The 16,902-nt window shown below is 42.0% G+C and overlaps 1 protein-coding gene across 4 annotated transcripts; it reads left to right on the forward strand.

Annotated features, from left to right (window-relative positions):
• The first annotated feature begins 168 nt into the window (after positions 1 to 168).
• On the forward strand, positions 169 to 16,528 carry rab11fip1a (RAB11 family interacting protein 1 (class I) a). Of its 4 annotated transcripts, none has more exons than XM_081703649.1 (6): positions 171 to 1,367; positions 7,782 to 8,215; positions 8,419 to 9,253; positions 11,524 to 13,503; positions 14,334 to 14,445; positions 14,574 to 16,528. In XM_081703649.1, exons 1-6 carry the CDS (start codon positions 1,018 to 1,020, stop codon positions 14,760 to 14,762), a joined length of 3,900 nt encoding a protein of 1,299 aa, XP_081559775.1. In that variant the 5' UTR covers positions 171 to 1,017; the 3' UTR covers positions 14,763 to 16,528. The 4 variants fall into 4 exon arrangements, with proteins under 4 accessions (XP_081559776.1, XP_081559775.1, XP_026880819.2 ...); XM_081703651.1 differs by lacking the exon at positions 171 to 1,367 and adding an exon at positions 5,770 to 6,788; XM_081703650.1 differs by lacking the exons at positions 14,334 to 14,445; positions 14,574 to 16,528 and adding an exon at positions 13,597 to 14,321 and having other exon boundaries at positions 169 to 1,367.
• The last annotated feature ends 374 nt before the right edge of the window (positions 16,529 to 16,902 follow it).

A 16,902-nucleotide genomic window follows, 5' to 3' on the forward strand; every position in this document is an offset into this window, starting at 1 on the left:
CAGAGCTCCTTTTTTCTGAGGGAAAAAAAGAAGCTATTACGCAATCCTTGACGCCATGTGAAATTTAAACGTTTGGCGTAAACCAATCGCGAAAGTACCGTTTGTAACTGACATGAAATGTATCCAATTAGAAGTTAAGAGTTTTGATCGTGGTGGGAACTAAGTCGCGGAGACGAAACAAATTAACCTTAAAGAAACCTCCGTGTTTTACAGTTTAGCTATTGGTTATAGGTAGGCCTAAAGTTATTTACTTTACGACTTGTTTTTGTGTATTCTTGAAGCACAAGGAGTTTGATTTCGCAAGAAACGTTGGCTTCTACGACTGTCCATTCCTGTGTAAGTTTATGTAACGTTTGTAACGTCCTTATCTAAGCATTGCTGAAATTTTATTTTTCAGAGGTTACCGTTAGGCCTCAGCTAGCATCACTAAAGTTTAGAATAATAATAATCTATTAATCATAATATACTATTAATATTATTATTATTAGTCGCAATAGTAATAGACTTGCCTCTACATCACATACATTTCTTTAAAAAATGTAAAGCTGTCTCTCAGCTGCTGAATAAGCCTATTACAGTAATGAATGGTATTATTGTGAATTACATAATTTAGGAATCGTTTTAATCGTTTCGGTGTTTTAGAGTTTAAGTGCGTAAATTCATATAGCCGAACTTTAAACATTTTTGTTATAGTTCTGTGGCAGCAAATATGTAAAGCGTAAGTCATCCGTAGGCTTGTTAACGCTGCTCCGACCGTCCGCGGCTTACCTGCCCGCACGCGTCACCTCGCGCCAATAGGCTACGTCACATTGGAGGCGGAGCTTGTGATGAGATATCGCTCGAGCGACGGCCGCGTCACCGGGTTACAAGTGAGCGGCTTCAAAGAGGACTGCTGTACTACTCTTAGAGAGTTAGTGGCCAGCTGTAGGTTTGGTCGAAAACCACAGAAACGTCTTCTTTCGTCTGTCGAAAGGCAGACGAGGACTCTTAAATTTGCCTAAGCCCGAGATTTAAACAATGTCCCTAGCTGACCAGAGCCAGCAGTGGTATCCCACCAGCGTGCAGGTAACGGTGCTTCAGGCACGGAACCTGCGGATCAAAGGCAAGAACGGAACCAACGACGCCTACGCCATCATACAGGTGGCCAAGGACAAGTTCTCCACCTCGGTGGCCGAGAAATGCATAGCGCCTGTTTGGAAAGAGGAGGCTACCTTCGATCTGCCCATGTTCCAGAGCGGGAACGCGGAGCGTCAGACGCTGTACGTCGTCGTGATGCACCGCGCCTTGGTGGGTCTGGATAAGCTTTTGGGGCAAGCGATCGTCAACTTGCTGGACCTCCACGACAGCAAGTCCCGAAAGAGGACCGAGTGAGTAGCCTTCGGTGAAATATATGCTATGACATACTGACACTAATATTAGAGGAAATGGGTTGTAGTCGTGGTGTAATAAAAAGTGTAAATCATTTAGTGTTTCTGGGTGGTCTTTATGTACATCTCATTAGTTTTCAGCCCCAGGGATATTTGTTTTGGATCAGATAACCCCCATTAATCAGTTGATGTATACCAGACTTCATTTGGTTTGAAGATGCTTTACTAATGTCAGATCCAACTAATTTTTTAACTTTGGTGACATTTAATTAGTGTGCGCTGAGCCTTCCTATATGTTCTCTTGTGTCCTGAAACGTTTAGTGGGACTTATTTGACGTGTAAACAAGGAGGTGTAAACAAGAAATACACATTTGCTAATGGGTTGCCATGGAGCGCAGGTACACGGCTACATTCCATTGTTGGTTCTTTAGTCATCACATGGAGCTGTGAGTCTATTAATAACGATTTAAAATACAGGACGTGCACAAGCCCAGCAAGCACTGCTGGATGGCTGACGACTTGCGTAAACCTAATATTTACTTTCAAGACTTATTTGGCCTTGTTTTTTCAACCCACAACACATATAAAAGTAACTATTTAACTTAATTTATACACTATTAAATGGTTAGAAATGTAACAGTTTGTCAGTTGTTACATTTATAAAAACCCTGTGACTTCATATTACTGCATGTCTTTAGAAATTATTCACAAAATAGTTGTGTAAATATAATTCATGTTCTGTGCCAATTTCTATTCGCCAGCCTGTGTGGTTCGGTTATAAATGATGCAAAGTAACAATTGGAAGGTGTAGATTGATAAAAGGACACTTGTTCTGTAACTTCTGCCCTTATAGTGCCACTGTAGGGTTAGGCACCTTCCCTGCTGCACACCACCTCATGAAGACCCTGATGTGAAAGGCTTTTCCTGGAATGTTAGTTACGTTTTTTAACATGGGGAAGTTTTAGTTTAGCGTTGTTGAATGCATTCTTTGTGATGGAAAAATGTCCTGTGTGGGTTCACACCCATACAGAAGTGTTTTTAAAAAGCATCATAACAGGACCTGCCAGTCTGTAGCCCCGAGGGCCAAGCCTCTCTTAGACCACACTTGTCCTGCCAGGTGAATCGTCAGACGCTTTGTTGGGTTTGGTTGCTATTCTTTAGTTTTGCTGTCTGCCCAACTTTGTTGACTGAGCTATGTGATTATACCACACATGTTGCTACGGACATACTGTTTGACTGCCTTTTTATTCCCCTGTGACATCGGGAGTGCTTCCTGGTCATGCCTACATTTAATCAGGGCCCACAGGGCACACAGACTCTATTCGGTGACCTAGCCTTATTTGAGTTTCTGTTCAACAGGATAGAGAGTATACTAAGATAAATACACCAGCCCGCATGCTGTTCCACATAGTTAAAGTGACATAATCTGTTTATCCTCTCAGCAACCCTTTCCCCTTAACACACACAGAGACAGACAGGTGTGCATGTGCACAAACGCACCTGATCAGACTCGTGCGTCAAATGGAACTAAAGATAATGAGTGCCTCGGGGTTGGAACAAACACAAAATCAGCAATGGCAAGTAATCTAGGAACACCTGGCTTTCCGATCATATCATCTCTGCTTTCCTGTATTCAAACCAGCCTGTCCCAGAGAAGTCCTCTCTGAAGTCCCATCAGGCCTGGTTTTTTGTAGTGGGGTAACGAATGGTGCTGTCAAAGAAGAAAGAGGTTCTCCGTGCTACACAAAACCAGGTGTCAAACATTAAACATGTAACTGTTGGACCATAGTTTTATGTGCCATTTGGTATGAGGATTACATGTATAGTACCATGCAAGTCTTTGGCCAGCCAAGCAAACTGTCAGTACAGTAGATGTATACTTGCATAAAAAAGGTCCCCAGGTAGCCCGGTAATGTTCTATTCTTCCAAGTATCGTATTTTGACTCTCGCTGCTTTTTTATTCTGTTCCTCTGTCTGTGTGGCCCCACATAGCTTCAGTTATTCTGAGGGTAGAACTGGAATAGGACAAATGCAGATCTTAATTGTGTTTGAAATCAGCATAGATTTGTGCAAGTCAAACAAAAGAGGTTTAGGAACTAAACCTGTGTTCCTCTAGCCATCTCGCAAGGCATCAGTAACACAAGGATTCAGTAACATAAAAAGTAACAAAAATAATTCATGTAAGTATTAATACAAAAAATTGTGTGTGTGTGTGTGTGTGTAATGAATGAGTATATGCTTTTTCAGCATCCATGCCATTTTTATATTGTTACAACAGCACCTTTACAGGGCCCAAAAACAGGGTCAGAGTGCAGTGTCCGCCACGCTACGGTCCTCCTGGGGTGGACAGTCTGGCTCAAGTCGTAGTGGTTTGCAGACACCACATGCCTTGAATCATTTATGACTCATTCACGTCTCATTCCTATATGGCACTGGTTCAAGCTTGTGTGCCAACCGCCCACACAAGTGACCTTCATTATTAGGCCCACATAAATATTGGTGCGTGCGTGCGTGCATGCGTGCGTGTGTGTTTTTCCAGCTTCACAGCCTTGATTCCAGATACTTCAAGTTCGGCAATGTCATCTGAACTCTGCATAGTTTTGCTGTGGAATGGGTTGGGGAAAAGCTTGCCAGATGTTACTAAATCCCTCCTTAGTCTGTCTTGGTGGTGATATGATTTGCTTTAAAGGCATATTGCTGATGTGTACTGGAGGTCCTTCTCCTGCTCCTGCTCCCCTTCCGTCGAGAAGTTGGGCTCAGTGGTGAAGTATTTTTGACCATTCACATCGGTCTTCCAGTGCTGTCTATGCAAACATGGCAGTAAGGTGCTCATTTGCGTTTTGAGGTCATCGTGTTTTGTTGCAGGTCACACCCCGATCAGGTGTTCCTGAGAAAAAAGGTGGAGATGCCTGTCTGTCCGCTTTGGGTTCGGCCCATTTCGTCATGTTCACTATAAATATATTGCTTACGGTGCTGTTTTTAAATGTAAAGTGGGTTGGTCTAACTGCATTATCACTATTCTGAAGAGTCCTGGTGTAGTCTCTTGGCTTTTGACATTTGAAAGGTTGAACCGTGCAGAATGCAGAGCAGGAGGTTGCATAACGAAATGATATTCTTGTTTAACACCAGTGTCGATATTCAGAATGTGAAGGCTTTTTTCCAGGTGAACTCAAGGTGACGGGGTTGTTCTGAGAGGAGCACCGCAGGTCTCTTCCATAAATTACTTCACCTGTAGTGCTTATTGACCTTTACTAATCTCAGGTCTTATCTGTCATTGAGGCGTATCTTGCCAAGTCTAAAGTGTCATCTTTTAGCATGCTATTTTTTGCAAGGTCCAGAGTGTAGCGTGTTTGGGGTTTTTTTTGGGGGTTTTTTTGTTGTGTCTCCCCCCCCCCCCCCTTCTCTCTCTGTCTTTCTCTCGCACACAGAGTATTGAATTCTGCCCCTCATTTTTCTTAGCACTCGGTGTTGAGTTACTGCCCTGCTTGAGTGTAACGTGGATGCGGTGGCTCTCGTCATTGATCAGCGTTTCTTCCAAGGGTGTCCTTTGTCCTTTGTGAGGGAGTATCTCAGAGGTTTACTTCTAGCATGGTTCAGCTATTGTCAAATGCTTCCATAGCCTGACACCATGGTAATATTCACACACGTCACTAGCGTTTTCACACTTGTATTCACTTTTCATTATCTGATAAAAGAATCACACCTGCATTTAGAAATGGATGCACCTTAGAAAGACATTTGAGACCCATGTTGAATTATGGGACTATTCTATAGTAAATAGTATTACTGTTTCTCACCGTACAGAAGGACAGTTACTTTCTGGTTCTGAGTGTTTAAGTATTCTTTCTTTCTCTGCTGGGGCTTTCTCTTCCTCCAAGTTGTGCACATTTGTTTTGGCCAGTTATGTGTGATCAATCTTAAGATTTTCAATCCATCTTAATTATTGCTTAATACACCTTTTGCATTCCTCACTGAATATCGCATTACGGCCTCGTGGAAAAAATCAACAAATAATGTCCTTTAAATAGAATAGCTGACGAGACTGGATGGACCAGTTAAGTATTCCAAGATCCTTGTGGAATTGGAGACATGGGGTAGTGGTTTCTTAGGAAGATGCATTTGTGTTCTTTGTTGAAACAGGGCAGACTCCAGTACCCATATGCAGTCATAGTTCCTGTTATCCCCATAGGATAATATCAGAGAAGTTTTACTGGGCTGCTACATATCACACAAAGGGTTCTAAATAAGATATCAGAATCACTCGCTGTACCCTAGACTCTGCCACCAAGAGTCTCTACACTATCCAATTCCAATTGTGTTCCCAAGTAAGGTTTCGTTTCCTTGCATGACGTCTGGCTGTTTGTATTGGCTCCTTTGCAAGCTGATAAGGTGTTGGCATTATTGGCTGGCAGCAGGTGTGTGGGTGTGGGTGTGGGTGTGGGTGTGTGTGTGTGTGTGTGTGTGTGTGTGTGTGTGTGTGTGTGTGTGTGTGTGTGTGTGTGTGTGTGTGTGTGTGTGTGTGTGTGTGTGTGTGTGTGTGTGTGTGTGTGTGTGTGTGGGTGTGGGCGCTGGTGTAACTATGCAAAGCAGAATAGTCAGTAAATGTCTGACATTATTATTCTCTGCCAAGAAAACGTTATGGATGCAGACACAGTCCTGCATGTATTCGTGCTTCATTTGGCATGAAAATAATGACGCAGTACTGCTCACAGTGCAAGGTTATATGAAGACAGCAGGTATGAGCTACGTAGGTGCTTACAGACATCAAACAGTTAAGCGACTTAGGAGTTTGTCTGTAAGTGACTCATGCGATCATATGCCTAATTTCATAATTTTTATTAATTTTTTTTTTTTTTTCCCCTGGCCTTTCACTGACCTTCAAGCCTGGTTTCATGTAAACAGTATGAAGGCTGTATAGCCTTGTTACATGGAGAAAAACCATTAGCTTAGCCTTGAGAAATGAGTGGGAAGTTTTGGTCAGGACCACAGCTCTCTAGGTGTGACCTGTGACCAACTTATTGCCTGTGTTACTGTTTACCTGTTGCCTGCGTTACTGTTTACAGTTAAGATCAAGAAACTCTCCCCATCAGCGAGTAAACATGACCCTGGCAAGATGTCAGTGGCTTGTGTCCATTGGCTACAATGTTTTCCATCTGTCGTGCACTGCTGCTTTAATGACTATGGGACTCAACGCTCTGTTGGCTTTCACTGCCCTTGCCTTGTAAACTGCAGGGAGGGCAGATTTGTTCTGGGAACGATGGCAGCTCCTCCTTGCTTATCTTGACGGGAACTGCGTTATCTAAACCCAGACCATGCCATCTAAGGCTCATGGAATGTGCTGGTGTTCTCTAGTACGGTCGAAGGATTCTTTGTTTTTTTTTTCCTCCCTGTTCTTCCACACAAAGTTTTCTGCAGGGAAAGGTACCACTAACTGGCTATGTTTGTTGTGTGGCTCCGTGAGTGTGGAGAATATGTTTTGCATAATGTGGCTTTGAAAAATGTATGAATAGGCCAGTGTTTCCTGGAGAGCTTCGAATATTGGATGTGCAGAATTGTGCTTTGTAAACTGTGTTGTGCTAGGCAGTTTAAACACTGGCCCACGTTACTCTGAGACTTTAATCTATGCATTTAACAGCTATAATAGCAGTAATTAATACTTACCACTTGTCGTTTAAAACGTTTGACCACAGATCTTTTTAATATGATGTTACTTGGACGTCTGTGCTTCTCAGTGTATGACTTTTTGGTTACAATGCCACAGAGGTTGGCATTTCCTGTATTTTCCCAAGATCTTAACGCTCTATTTCAGGCCCCATGCAAACCTTAGGAGTGTACTGGTTTATATGTAGGCCTAAAAGAACCAGAGGCTACAAGAGAAACAAATGTTTCCTAAAAGAATGTATTTATAAATCTCACGCTGGATACAGTTAGTTTCACAATACTCTGACAGCCTGGGTTGACTGCAGTTCTCAACCTTACTCCAACTTCTCCGTCATCCTTGCATCGGAGAGCACGTAGTACGATGGGCGCATGGGCGGCCAAAAGCATGTTTTTCCTGTGTGAGTGTCACACTCCTGTCTGGCCTCTCTGCTGAATGCACGATTAATCCCCCACACAGAGGAGACGAGGGGCATGCACACACAGCACAAAGAAATAATTGTCTGATTTCATTATCCACCAGTGGCCTTTCATGCCATGTGAGTTACTGGAACAGGTGCTGGCTCCCATGGGAGATGCTGGGTGCATGACTTGTATACAAAGAGCCCTGTCCTCCTATTATTATTTGTTTATTAACAAGATGCAGCAAGTGAGAGTTATTTTTAGCCGCGTTTGTGACCCAGATATCGCCCTGATAATGAACTGACTAAATTACCGTAATTGAGTTTAACGCAAAGCACGTTTGTCTATTTTCAGCTGGTACAAGCTGGTGGATAAGAATGGTAAGGAGGATAAGGAAAGGGGCGAAGTTCTCCTGGACATCCAGTTCATGCGCAACAACATGACGGCCAGCATGTTCGACTTGTCCATGCAGGACAAGCCGCGTTCCCGCCTCTCCAAGCTCAAGGACAAGGTCCGTGGCAAAAAGAGGGACGGGCTGTCGGACTCGGCCTCTGCCGTCGTGCCCTCCGCGGTCAGCCAGGTCCTGACGGACAGCGAAGAGGAGCAGGAGGCCAGCACAGTCTCTCCGAAGAGCAAGCCGCCGTCGAAGCTGAAATCCCTGTTCGCGCCGAAGTCCAACCTGCACAGGGGCGTGTCCCAGTCCATGTCCACGCTCGGTACGCTGCCTGAGAAGAACAGCTCGCTGAGCAGCAGTCGTTCCTCCGGGCTCAACGTGGAGTCCCCCGACGGTGAGGGCTCTCGCTACACAGACGCTCTTGTAGGAGTTTAATAAGGAGCTGTTTGGTATTTACTTAAATTAGGTTTCTTCCTTTTCTGTCCTCAGTGCATGACACATAAAGGTGCAGTAACTGTTAGAGTTAAGAGTGCTAAAGCGATTTGAAATATGTGTTTGATATTAATGAGTTTTTTTTGGTGTGTTTGTCCCAAATAGTGAAACGCAAGTTCAAATTTCTGGGCCACAAGCGAACCGGCAGCACGGACAGCAAAGCATCTCTAGGCCCGTTTTCTCTGCTGAATCGCTCGAAGCAGAACATTGCTGAGCAGAACAACCTGTGCATCAATGGCAGCCACGTGTACGCTGAGGAGGAAGAGCCGGCTGCCAGCTCCGGCTCCATGCTCAGCCTGAGCAGCTCTGCAAAGGGTTCTGCGGAAGACCTGCGGAAATCCCACGAGCGGAACGCATCTGACGTCTCGGTCGACTCATTCAAGGGCCTTAGCGTTCCGACCTACAAGCCCGAGCCAATGGAGAGGGCCCCGCGCGCTCCACAGCTCTCCGGTGAGGATGAAGAAAAGAAGCACAGGAAGGCGGATGGGCGCCTGCAAGAGGTCATGGACCGGCAGGAGGAGCAGGACAGGAGGAGGCAGCAGGAGCGAGAGGAGAGGCTGAGAAGACAGCAGGAGGACCAGGAGAAAAAGCGACAACAGGAGGAAGAGCAGCAGAGGAGAAGAGGCGAAGAAGAGAAAAGGAAAACGGAGGAACAGAAGCGCCATGAGGAGGCCAGGGTGACCGAGAGGCTGTCCTCTCTTTTTGGCCTAGGCAAGAAGAAAGAGGAACCCCATTCACCAGCTACAGAACATCCCACACACATGGAAGTAGTTGCTTCCTCAAACCCTTTTGAAGAAATTCCTCTCAGCTCAGACACAAGCCCTTATTTAGAAGGGAGCCCAGCAAACCCTCCAAAGGGAGCACAATCTTCCTTTGCCCCGGCGCCACCCAGCAATGCCTTCCCTGGCCGTACAGCCAAGGTCTCTGCCGTTAAGCCAAGGTGAGTTTTCAGATGTTTTTACCACATCCCAGTTAACACACAGCAATGCGTTAGTTGGCGTAAGGTGTTGACCACCTCAAGAGATGTTCCCTCAAACCCAGTCCCAATAATACACAGGACATTTTTCTCAATGAAAAATGTTAATGGTTGCAGATATTAATGAGATAATGAGAAGAAATCTCACTCATGGGTTGTGTAAACCTCATCTCTGCCTGGACCTGACACAGCACAGTGAATGGTAATGCAGACCGTTAGGGGCAGGAATAAGACTGGACATGTGTGAGAAACCAGGGCTGTAATTCCACTCCACTAACCTCGGTCTGCTCAGCCTCTGTTGAATGACCTAATCTTTACAGGGGAAGTCCTTCATTTAGACTGTCGTATTCAACCAAACCCTTTCTGTGTGACTCTTAATAATAGCAACATGGAAAAATTCACAGCCTTATGCTTATATTGTAAAAAGAAAAGCTCTGCCCCTGGATTTTCTAAACCATTTACTGAAATATGGAAATGGCTATATAAAAGGAATTTGATGGTAAAGAAATTTTAAATAATAAATTAAGAGTAACTCTAAGATGCTTAAAAACCTGTTCAATTCCGACTGCTTTTCCTGAAACAGGTTTGGTAAACCAATTATGTCTTGAACATGCACTGAGAATGAATAATAGATGTAACAAGCTCTGAAGATACGCTACTTACTGTGTGTTCTTATGAATAACATATCAAAAAGGGCCATGATTAAACGCAACACTTTTTAAATCAAAGCACTGCTGGTGTTGATTATGATGCTTATTTCCTATCCTCTCTTGGGGCTTAATGGATTTTTTTTCACCATGAGACAAATCACTCAATGGTTTTCTGTGAGACCGGAGTGAGACTGGGTTCCTCTCTTGCTGTCAGCATCAAGTAGTAATACCAGCAACTATTAATCAAACTCATTCTGCTGTAAACATGGGTGATGATATTTATTTAAGTTTTGTGTTAAATGTTCAGTGTCTTGTGTCTTCTTGAATTTCTTCCATTCTTGACAAATCTTTAGTATCAGTGGTGGATGTCGTCTGTAATAGAACCTTGATTGAATCACTCCTTTAAGACTGATTTATAACCTAAATCATGCATATGCCATCCATTGCAGTGTCTCTTAATCTGGTGGCCATTAGCGGTCCTAGCTAATTTCTTCTTAACCTATAAGACATAGTATAAGACAAAGGAATGTTGACTTCTTTCGGTCTTAAATTCACCCTATTGGACCAGTATAGCAGCAGTGCTGATTGGCAAATGCTGAGGGAATGTGGCCAGGTGTGTCAGCTGAGGTGTGAAGGTATGGAGAGAAACCAGTTGCAGATGCGTGATGTGGCGTCACACGCTCACAGACTGTGACTAACTGGCATTGTGTGAGTGAGGATGGCTAATGCTGTGCTGATTTTATTTATTTATTTATTTTTCCTGAACTTTGAGACTTTTCACTCAAGTGTAGGAATATCAGGAAGTATCAATATAGTATCCTTCAGGTGGTGAGTAATGTGTGTTTTTTTTAGATATACTTTTTATGATGGATCACGCTAAGGATTTTGTTCTTTAAACGTGTGTTATCTATTTAATGTTAGGTGTGTTTGCATGACTTTGGAAATGCTATGGGGACTATGGGGACAGCATTCAAGACTATGATTTTTCTTTTAAGATTTCAAGTCACATACTAGTCAAAGCAAATGGCAAATCATGACTCCATTTTGAAGACTTCTATTTTGTTTGTGTTGCATTTGCAACGAAATAGTCCTCTCCCTTGTGTTCCTCAGTTGCTTTTGGTATTAATTGACCTACAAAAAGGAAACTAATTAACTAATTCTAAAAAAACAAACAAAAAAAACCAAAAACTAAAATCTTCCTGAAGTTAAAAAAAAATAAAAAAAATTGCCATACCGGAGTGCACTTATGGCAGGATAATAATAATAATAATACATCTGCAGTAACAACCTTAACCTTGATAACACAACTGCATTAATGATCATTAAAGCACATATCCGAGAGCAGTGAAAGACTAATCTTTAGTTGATGCAGAGCTTTGTTAGTTGCCTGTGCGTGTGCTACCATCCAACCTAATAGGACATAGTATGATGTTGTTAAGACTAAAGGATTACAAGTCTGAGAACTGGCAGAATGTTCTTTATTTAGGGACTACAGTACTAAAAAAGCAGTTCAGTTTCTGTTAGTTGGGCAGTCAGTGGATGGGGATTGACAAATTGGTCTTTTGTGTTCTTGCTTCTTGGCAGATTGGCTCTCAGTTCGAAGTCTGAAACAGATAATACCGATCCCCTTGCCTCCCCTTTCACCTCAGACATCCAGAACACTGTCCCTGCTTCTAACCTTCTCCCAGTGCCATCTCCCTCTAACCAACCTTTTGAATCTTTTGATATGTTTTCAAACCTCCACTCTTCCATGGCACCTCCTAAACCCCAGAGAACTGAGAACCTTTCAGGAGTTGACTTCACTACAAGCATGGCTCAGATAAAGCACAAGGCCTCTAAACCACCTAGTTACCCTGGGGATTCCTCCAAGAATGAAAACCAGAATCTAAAAAATGGATCACATTCATCAAACTCTCAGCAAGGTCAAAAACCACCTCTTCCTCTCCCCGATTATGATGCGCTCTTTCCCAAGAGGAAGCATGGAGTCATGACTAGCACTCGTTGGGAACATATCATAGCTGAGGTAAACCAGAGAAAAATGGATGGCCATATCCAGCTTATTGGAGAAGAAATGAATGTAGATGGCCCTGATGAACATAATACATCACCTGTTTTGAAGGAAAGGAATGCATCAAGCCTCAATCAACATCACACAGATCAAGAGGAGGAATCCGCTCTCTCCACAAAAACAGTGACACCTAAACAAGCTACAATCTCACCAAAGACATCTACTCTGGCAGCAGCAAGACAGCTGCTTGAGATTAATTCCAAACAAGCTCGTATAGCCAAACCAGTGTATGCTACTGTGAACAAGTCTAAGAAAGTACATACCCATGAACAACTTTATGCTACTACAGACAAATCCAGCTTTTTTACTGCCAAAGCGTTGGGCACTGGCCCAGCACCAAATGTCCAGAGTCAGCAAGAACAGGTAAGAGAAAAGAAACCATTGAGCACTGTTGATCAAACCCCCGAGCCAAAAGAAAAGCCAATACCAGCAGCCAGAAAAAAATCTAATTCGTCAGAAATCTCAAACTCTGATAGCGCGGGGGTGCCTTTAGCCAAACCTAGGCAAAGGGCTCTAAGCAAAGAACCAGTCATACAGGAACAACCAGAGCAGGTGACTTCTCTTATTCTAATGTCATCAAAAAGTGCCCAGGTGGAAAGGAAAAATGAAGGTTTCTTTACAAGTAAGACCTTAGAAGAGGATATAGGTTTGCAGGAAAGAGTCCCTACACCTAAATCAGATGATTTATCAACTCATACTGCCAAAACTGTAGACATTCCAAAAAAAACAGTTGCAAATCTCACCAGTGCTCTGATTAAATTTGACCCCTTCCCAAATGATAAGCTAATTTCTCAGGACCCTTGGGCCATGCCACAGCAGAACATGGATCAAGGTGACCTATTTGCTGATGGCCCAAAACAAGCAAAGAAGCCTGAAGATCAGCTCTTAACTCAAGAAGATTTTGATAACATTTTTGGACCTAAAAATGAAATGGACCCATTCTATGGCTCTGCTATACCCAAAAATGAAACTGATATATCTTTTGAATCTCCTGCATCTAAAGATGAAACGGATCATTTCTTTGGATCTCCTGTATCCAAAGCTCAAACGGACCCATTCTTTGGATCATCTGCATCCAAAGTTGAAACAAATACCCACAAAGCACACAGCAACTCCATTCCCTCCTTCCAGAAAGTATACTCATCAAAGAAAAAACTAGCACCTCAGCCCCCTAGAGACTTGGAGAAAACTATAATGAAGAAAAATATTACAGACAAACCAGTCTGTCAGCCTATACAAGAAGATGTTGAATTAACTGTTACTAGTGTTGCTGGACAACACAGTGGTGATAGCATGACAGCCACCTCAAAAGCCGTCATTGCAATAGATCCTTTCACTTCCCCTGCTCAAGCGTCATCGTCCTCAGGCACATCAGAACCACCATCTGGAACCGTTTCTGGGGGCAAGAGCACACTCCTTGCCTGGGTCTCACCCTCTGAGGTTCAGTCAGTCACCTCTCCAAGCAGTGCAGGAGGTGGGGTACTGACCCCTCGCAGGTGAGAATAATCCCCCTGATTCCACCCTACTAACCCTGGGACTTCCTTTGGCTTTCTTGTTTCTGAAGTGCTGTGCTCTGTTCTTTTCAAAAGATGACTCTTTCCCTTTTGAGACTGTGATGGTGAACTTGAGATTGGCTGGTGATTCACTACTACTTGTTCATCAAGAAACAAAATGGTGATCCGATGAAAGGTGCTTTCTAAGACGTAGATTTGAAATTAATTAAAAGGATTGGTTTATACTGCTATTAGACAATAATGTGTACATTTGTTTCAGAGCCTGGTATTATTCTACCCAGGAAAACATTTTTGTAAACTCTGCTTTAATTGTTGTTGTAGATTTGCAGGTTTCTCCAAATGATATTGGGGTTTATGCTGCCAAGTTATTTGGTGAAAGATTTTGTTGGATCACGTCAACCTATAAATTCTTATAGGTTTTTTCTTGCCTCATCATAACAATTTAAAGAATCTGGTTTCAGCAGGTGTTCTGTTTTTTACTCACTGGGGATATTTTGGTATACTTATAAAGAGATTAATGACTGTCCCTTTATGGTGGGAGAACTAACAAAGTTCTTGTATTTTTGATCTTTCTTAAATTATTTTTCTTTGCTGCCTCTGATGTTAACCTGTAAATCGGCTCACAGCCATTTTGATTATTTGTTCAGTTTCAATAAATTGAAATTTGAATGCTACTGTCAAACACTGAATCTGGGATAATGCAAAGTGTTTTATCATGATTAATTAGTTTAGGACACCTTTATTGTGTTCTTTTTCAAATGTTGTGTGATGTTTTGCTGCACTAAAGTCCATTTTCCTCTGTTTTGCTTTAGACCCCATCCAGTGAAACCAATGAATACAGCTGAAAACCAGCCTAACATTAACATCTCCGTGGTGAAAGACTTAAAGACTCCAACCATTCGAGAAGCGACTGAGAAATCAAAGGTGCGCCTGTTTATGCAAACAGCAGACTAGTACTGACAAACTTGATATATCCGATTCTATTTCACGTTTCTAGCTTGTGCTGTTTTTGATACGGTTTTCACCCTCATGTTCTCCCGCCCTTTCCTCAGACAACTGAGGGCGGACCATTTACCCAGCTCACTCAAGAAGAGCTGATCACACTGGTCGTCAAGCAGCAAGCTGAGCTCTCTAAGAAAGACAGCAAGATCCTTGAGCTGGAAGACTACATTGATAACTTGCTGGTACGCGTTATTGAGGAGAAACCCAGCATCCTGTTGGCTCTGAACTCCAAAGTTTAGGGTGAGGCCCAAAATACAGGGCTAACATTCTACGACTGTGACAAGAACATAATGGCAGAGATGGTGGGTTTTGGTAGTTAGTGCTTCCCATAGCTTAGATGTGTCCAGTACTCCAAGAACCAAGCATTCAAAAAAGAAAAGGTGTTGTATACTATTATCTGTACATCCATATCTGCTTTTCAGCTTGTTTTGAGTGTGTTTTTATTCTGATAGATGAAAGTGAGTGTGAATTGTGTGTGTTGGGACCTCTACTGCTGCCTACAGCTGTTGCATTTGTATATGTATGGCCCTATTTATTTTCTTGGGACTCAAAGGGCAGGGCACAGTGCTGTATCCTGCTGTGTGCCTGCTGTACATTCACAATGTAAGCATTTTCTGTCTGGATGCTGAGATCCTTTCACCAAAGGATGACATGAAGAATTAACAATATTATGCATTTTGTCTTAATTTAAGATTTTTTAATGCCTTGCAAATTTTCTCAATAATTTACAAATGAAGAAACTTTGTTTGCATTGATTGTATGATCATACTCATGCATACAGTTGTAACGGATTGTAATCCTGGACTGTAGATGATTGTAAATTAATAATTTTTCACTGTGCTAAGGGTGATGGATATTTCTTCATTCTGCACTCCATGTGTCCAGTCTGCCTTTATATTAATGTCAATGAACACTGATATTTTTGCTCCTAATTAACAAGTGTATTTTTTTTTTTTTTGTCAGTAAAAGCTAGAATAGTCAGCACATTAATAGCAGCCCCTGAGCAGATAAGGGAGTAAAATTTCTATGCTAGATTTTAAACTTATTGTTTCGGATAACTTGAAGAAAGCCGAATTGTTGTTACAGCATAGCAATAACAGTAATCGCATCACTTTCTTTACATAGATTGACAATTACATTGCTGTGAACTTAAGCAGGACGCATTAGTATTATGACTGTTTGGGTGGTGGTGTAATCTTTTATAATGTTGTAAACACTAAGCGGTCTCCTAGTATCTGGGCATTCCCTGACTCAGACATGAATTATATCCAGTTTTGTAGATCAAATAATTACAATTAATTATTAGTACTATTGAACTGTCCTCATACATGCCCAAAGATATTTTTAATTAATTTCATTCATTTATTGTCGTCTTTAGTCTTGTTGATTTAACAAATACAAGTTTTCTGTGTTTGTTGGTACTTGTTTTACTAACAACATAAAGAAAAGCTTTCTTCCCCAAAAAAAAAAGGCTTCCAAAATTAATTAAGGATTACAAAGTTTACGTTTTTGTTTTTTTGTTTGTTTGTTTTTGTTTTAAAGGGCATGTCAGTTGGTCATTGTCAGTCACTGAAAGCTGCTGCTACACACAACCTGCAGTGGAGAGAAATTATGACGCACTGATGTTGGCATGACTGCAACTGGCATGCCAAGGTTGTGCTGCAAGGGAGACCTTTTTAGAAACAATACTACATGAGAACAAGATGGCCCTGCACATGTGGCTTTACCGCTGTAGACTCTGGGGAGGATTTGGTGGTAGTTCACTGATTCCTGTTTGAACTTTTAGGGTCATTGCAATAAGACTATCATTTATTGTACATTTGTGCCTTCTTTATTCTCTGTAATAATTTCTTTCGACTTTTTAATGATCAAATATATTTTGGATAAAGTATGTTTTTATTCTTGTTTGATCGATGATAGTTTTATCCGTTTACTGCAATGAGAGAGTAACGATATGTTCATGTATTCTAATCTATAAAACTATTAAATCCTATACCTTCTTTGATACTAGTTGTGATGATATTTTGTTTTAGTTTTAAATTGTAGTAATCGAGCGTTTACTGGACCTGTTATCAAGTTTTTCGCAGCATGTCGTCTATATGGTCTAACGTATCTGAATAACACCTGACCTCTAATGGACCAATGTGGAATCGGCCTTTATCCAGTGAACAATTTAAGGCTTGTTCTGGATAGAACCTGGATCAAGTTAGCCTACTTAATATGCGTATTTATCGAAAGAATTATTGACTACTAGTAAAGTTATTTCTGCGTTGGAAGGACTCTACTGCTTATCCTTGCCTAGGCTTCTGCATACAAGCACTCCAACCCTGAGATAGCAGCTATCATTCTCTTCTACTTATCATTGAATAACGAAGTATT

This window comes from Electrophorus electricus, chromosome 20 (assembly GCF_041902795.1).
Source record: "Electrophorus electricus isolate QZ-2024a chromosome 20, ASM4190279v1, whole genome shotgun sequence".
Lineage (NCBI taxonomy): Eukaryota > Metazoa > Chordata > Actinopteri > Gymnotiformes > Gymnotidae > Electrophorus > Electrophorus electricus.

Excerpts from the sequence above, each read along its gene's own strand:
- rab11fip1a (XM_081703649.1), top strand. The coding sequence starts at position 1,018 with ATGTCCCTAGCTGACCAGAGCCAGCAGTGGTATCCCACCAGCGTGCAG. Across the intron at positions 13,504-14,333 it reads GGGGTACTGACCCCTCGCAG|ACCCCATCCAGTGAAACCAA; the intron begins GTGAGAATAATC and ends GTTTTGCTTTAG. Across the intron at positions 14,446-14,573 it reads AAGCGACTGAGAAATCAAAG|ACAACTGAGGGCGGACCATT; the intron begins GTGCGCCTGTTT and ends CCCTTTCCTCAG.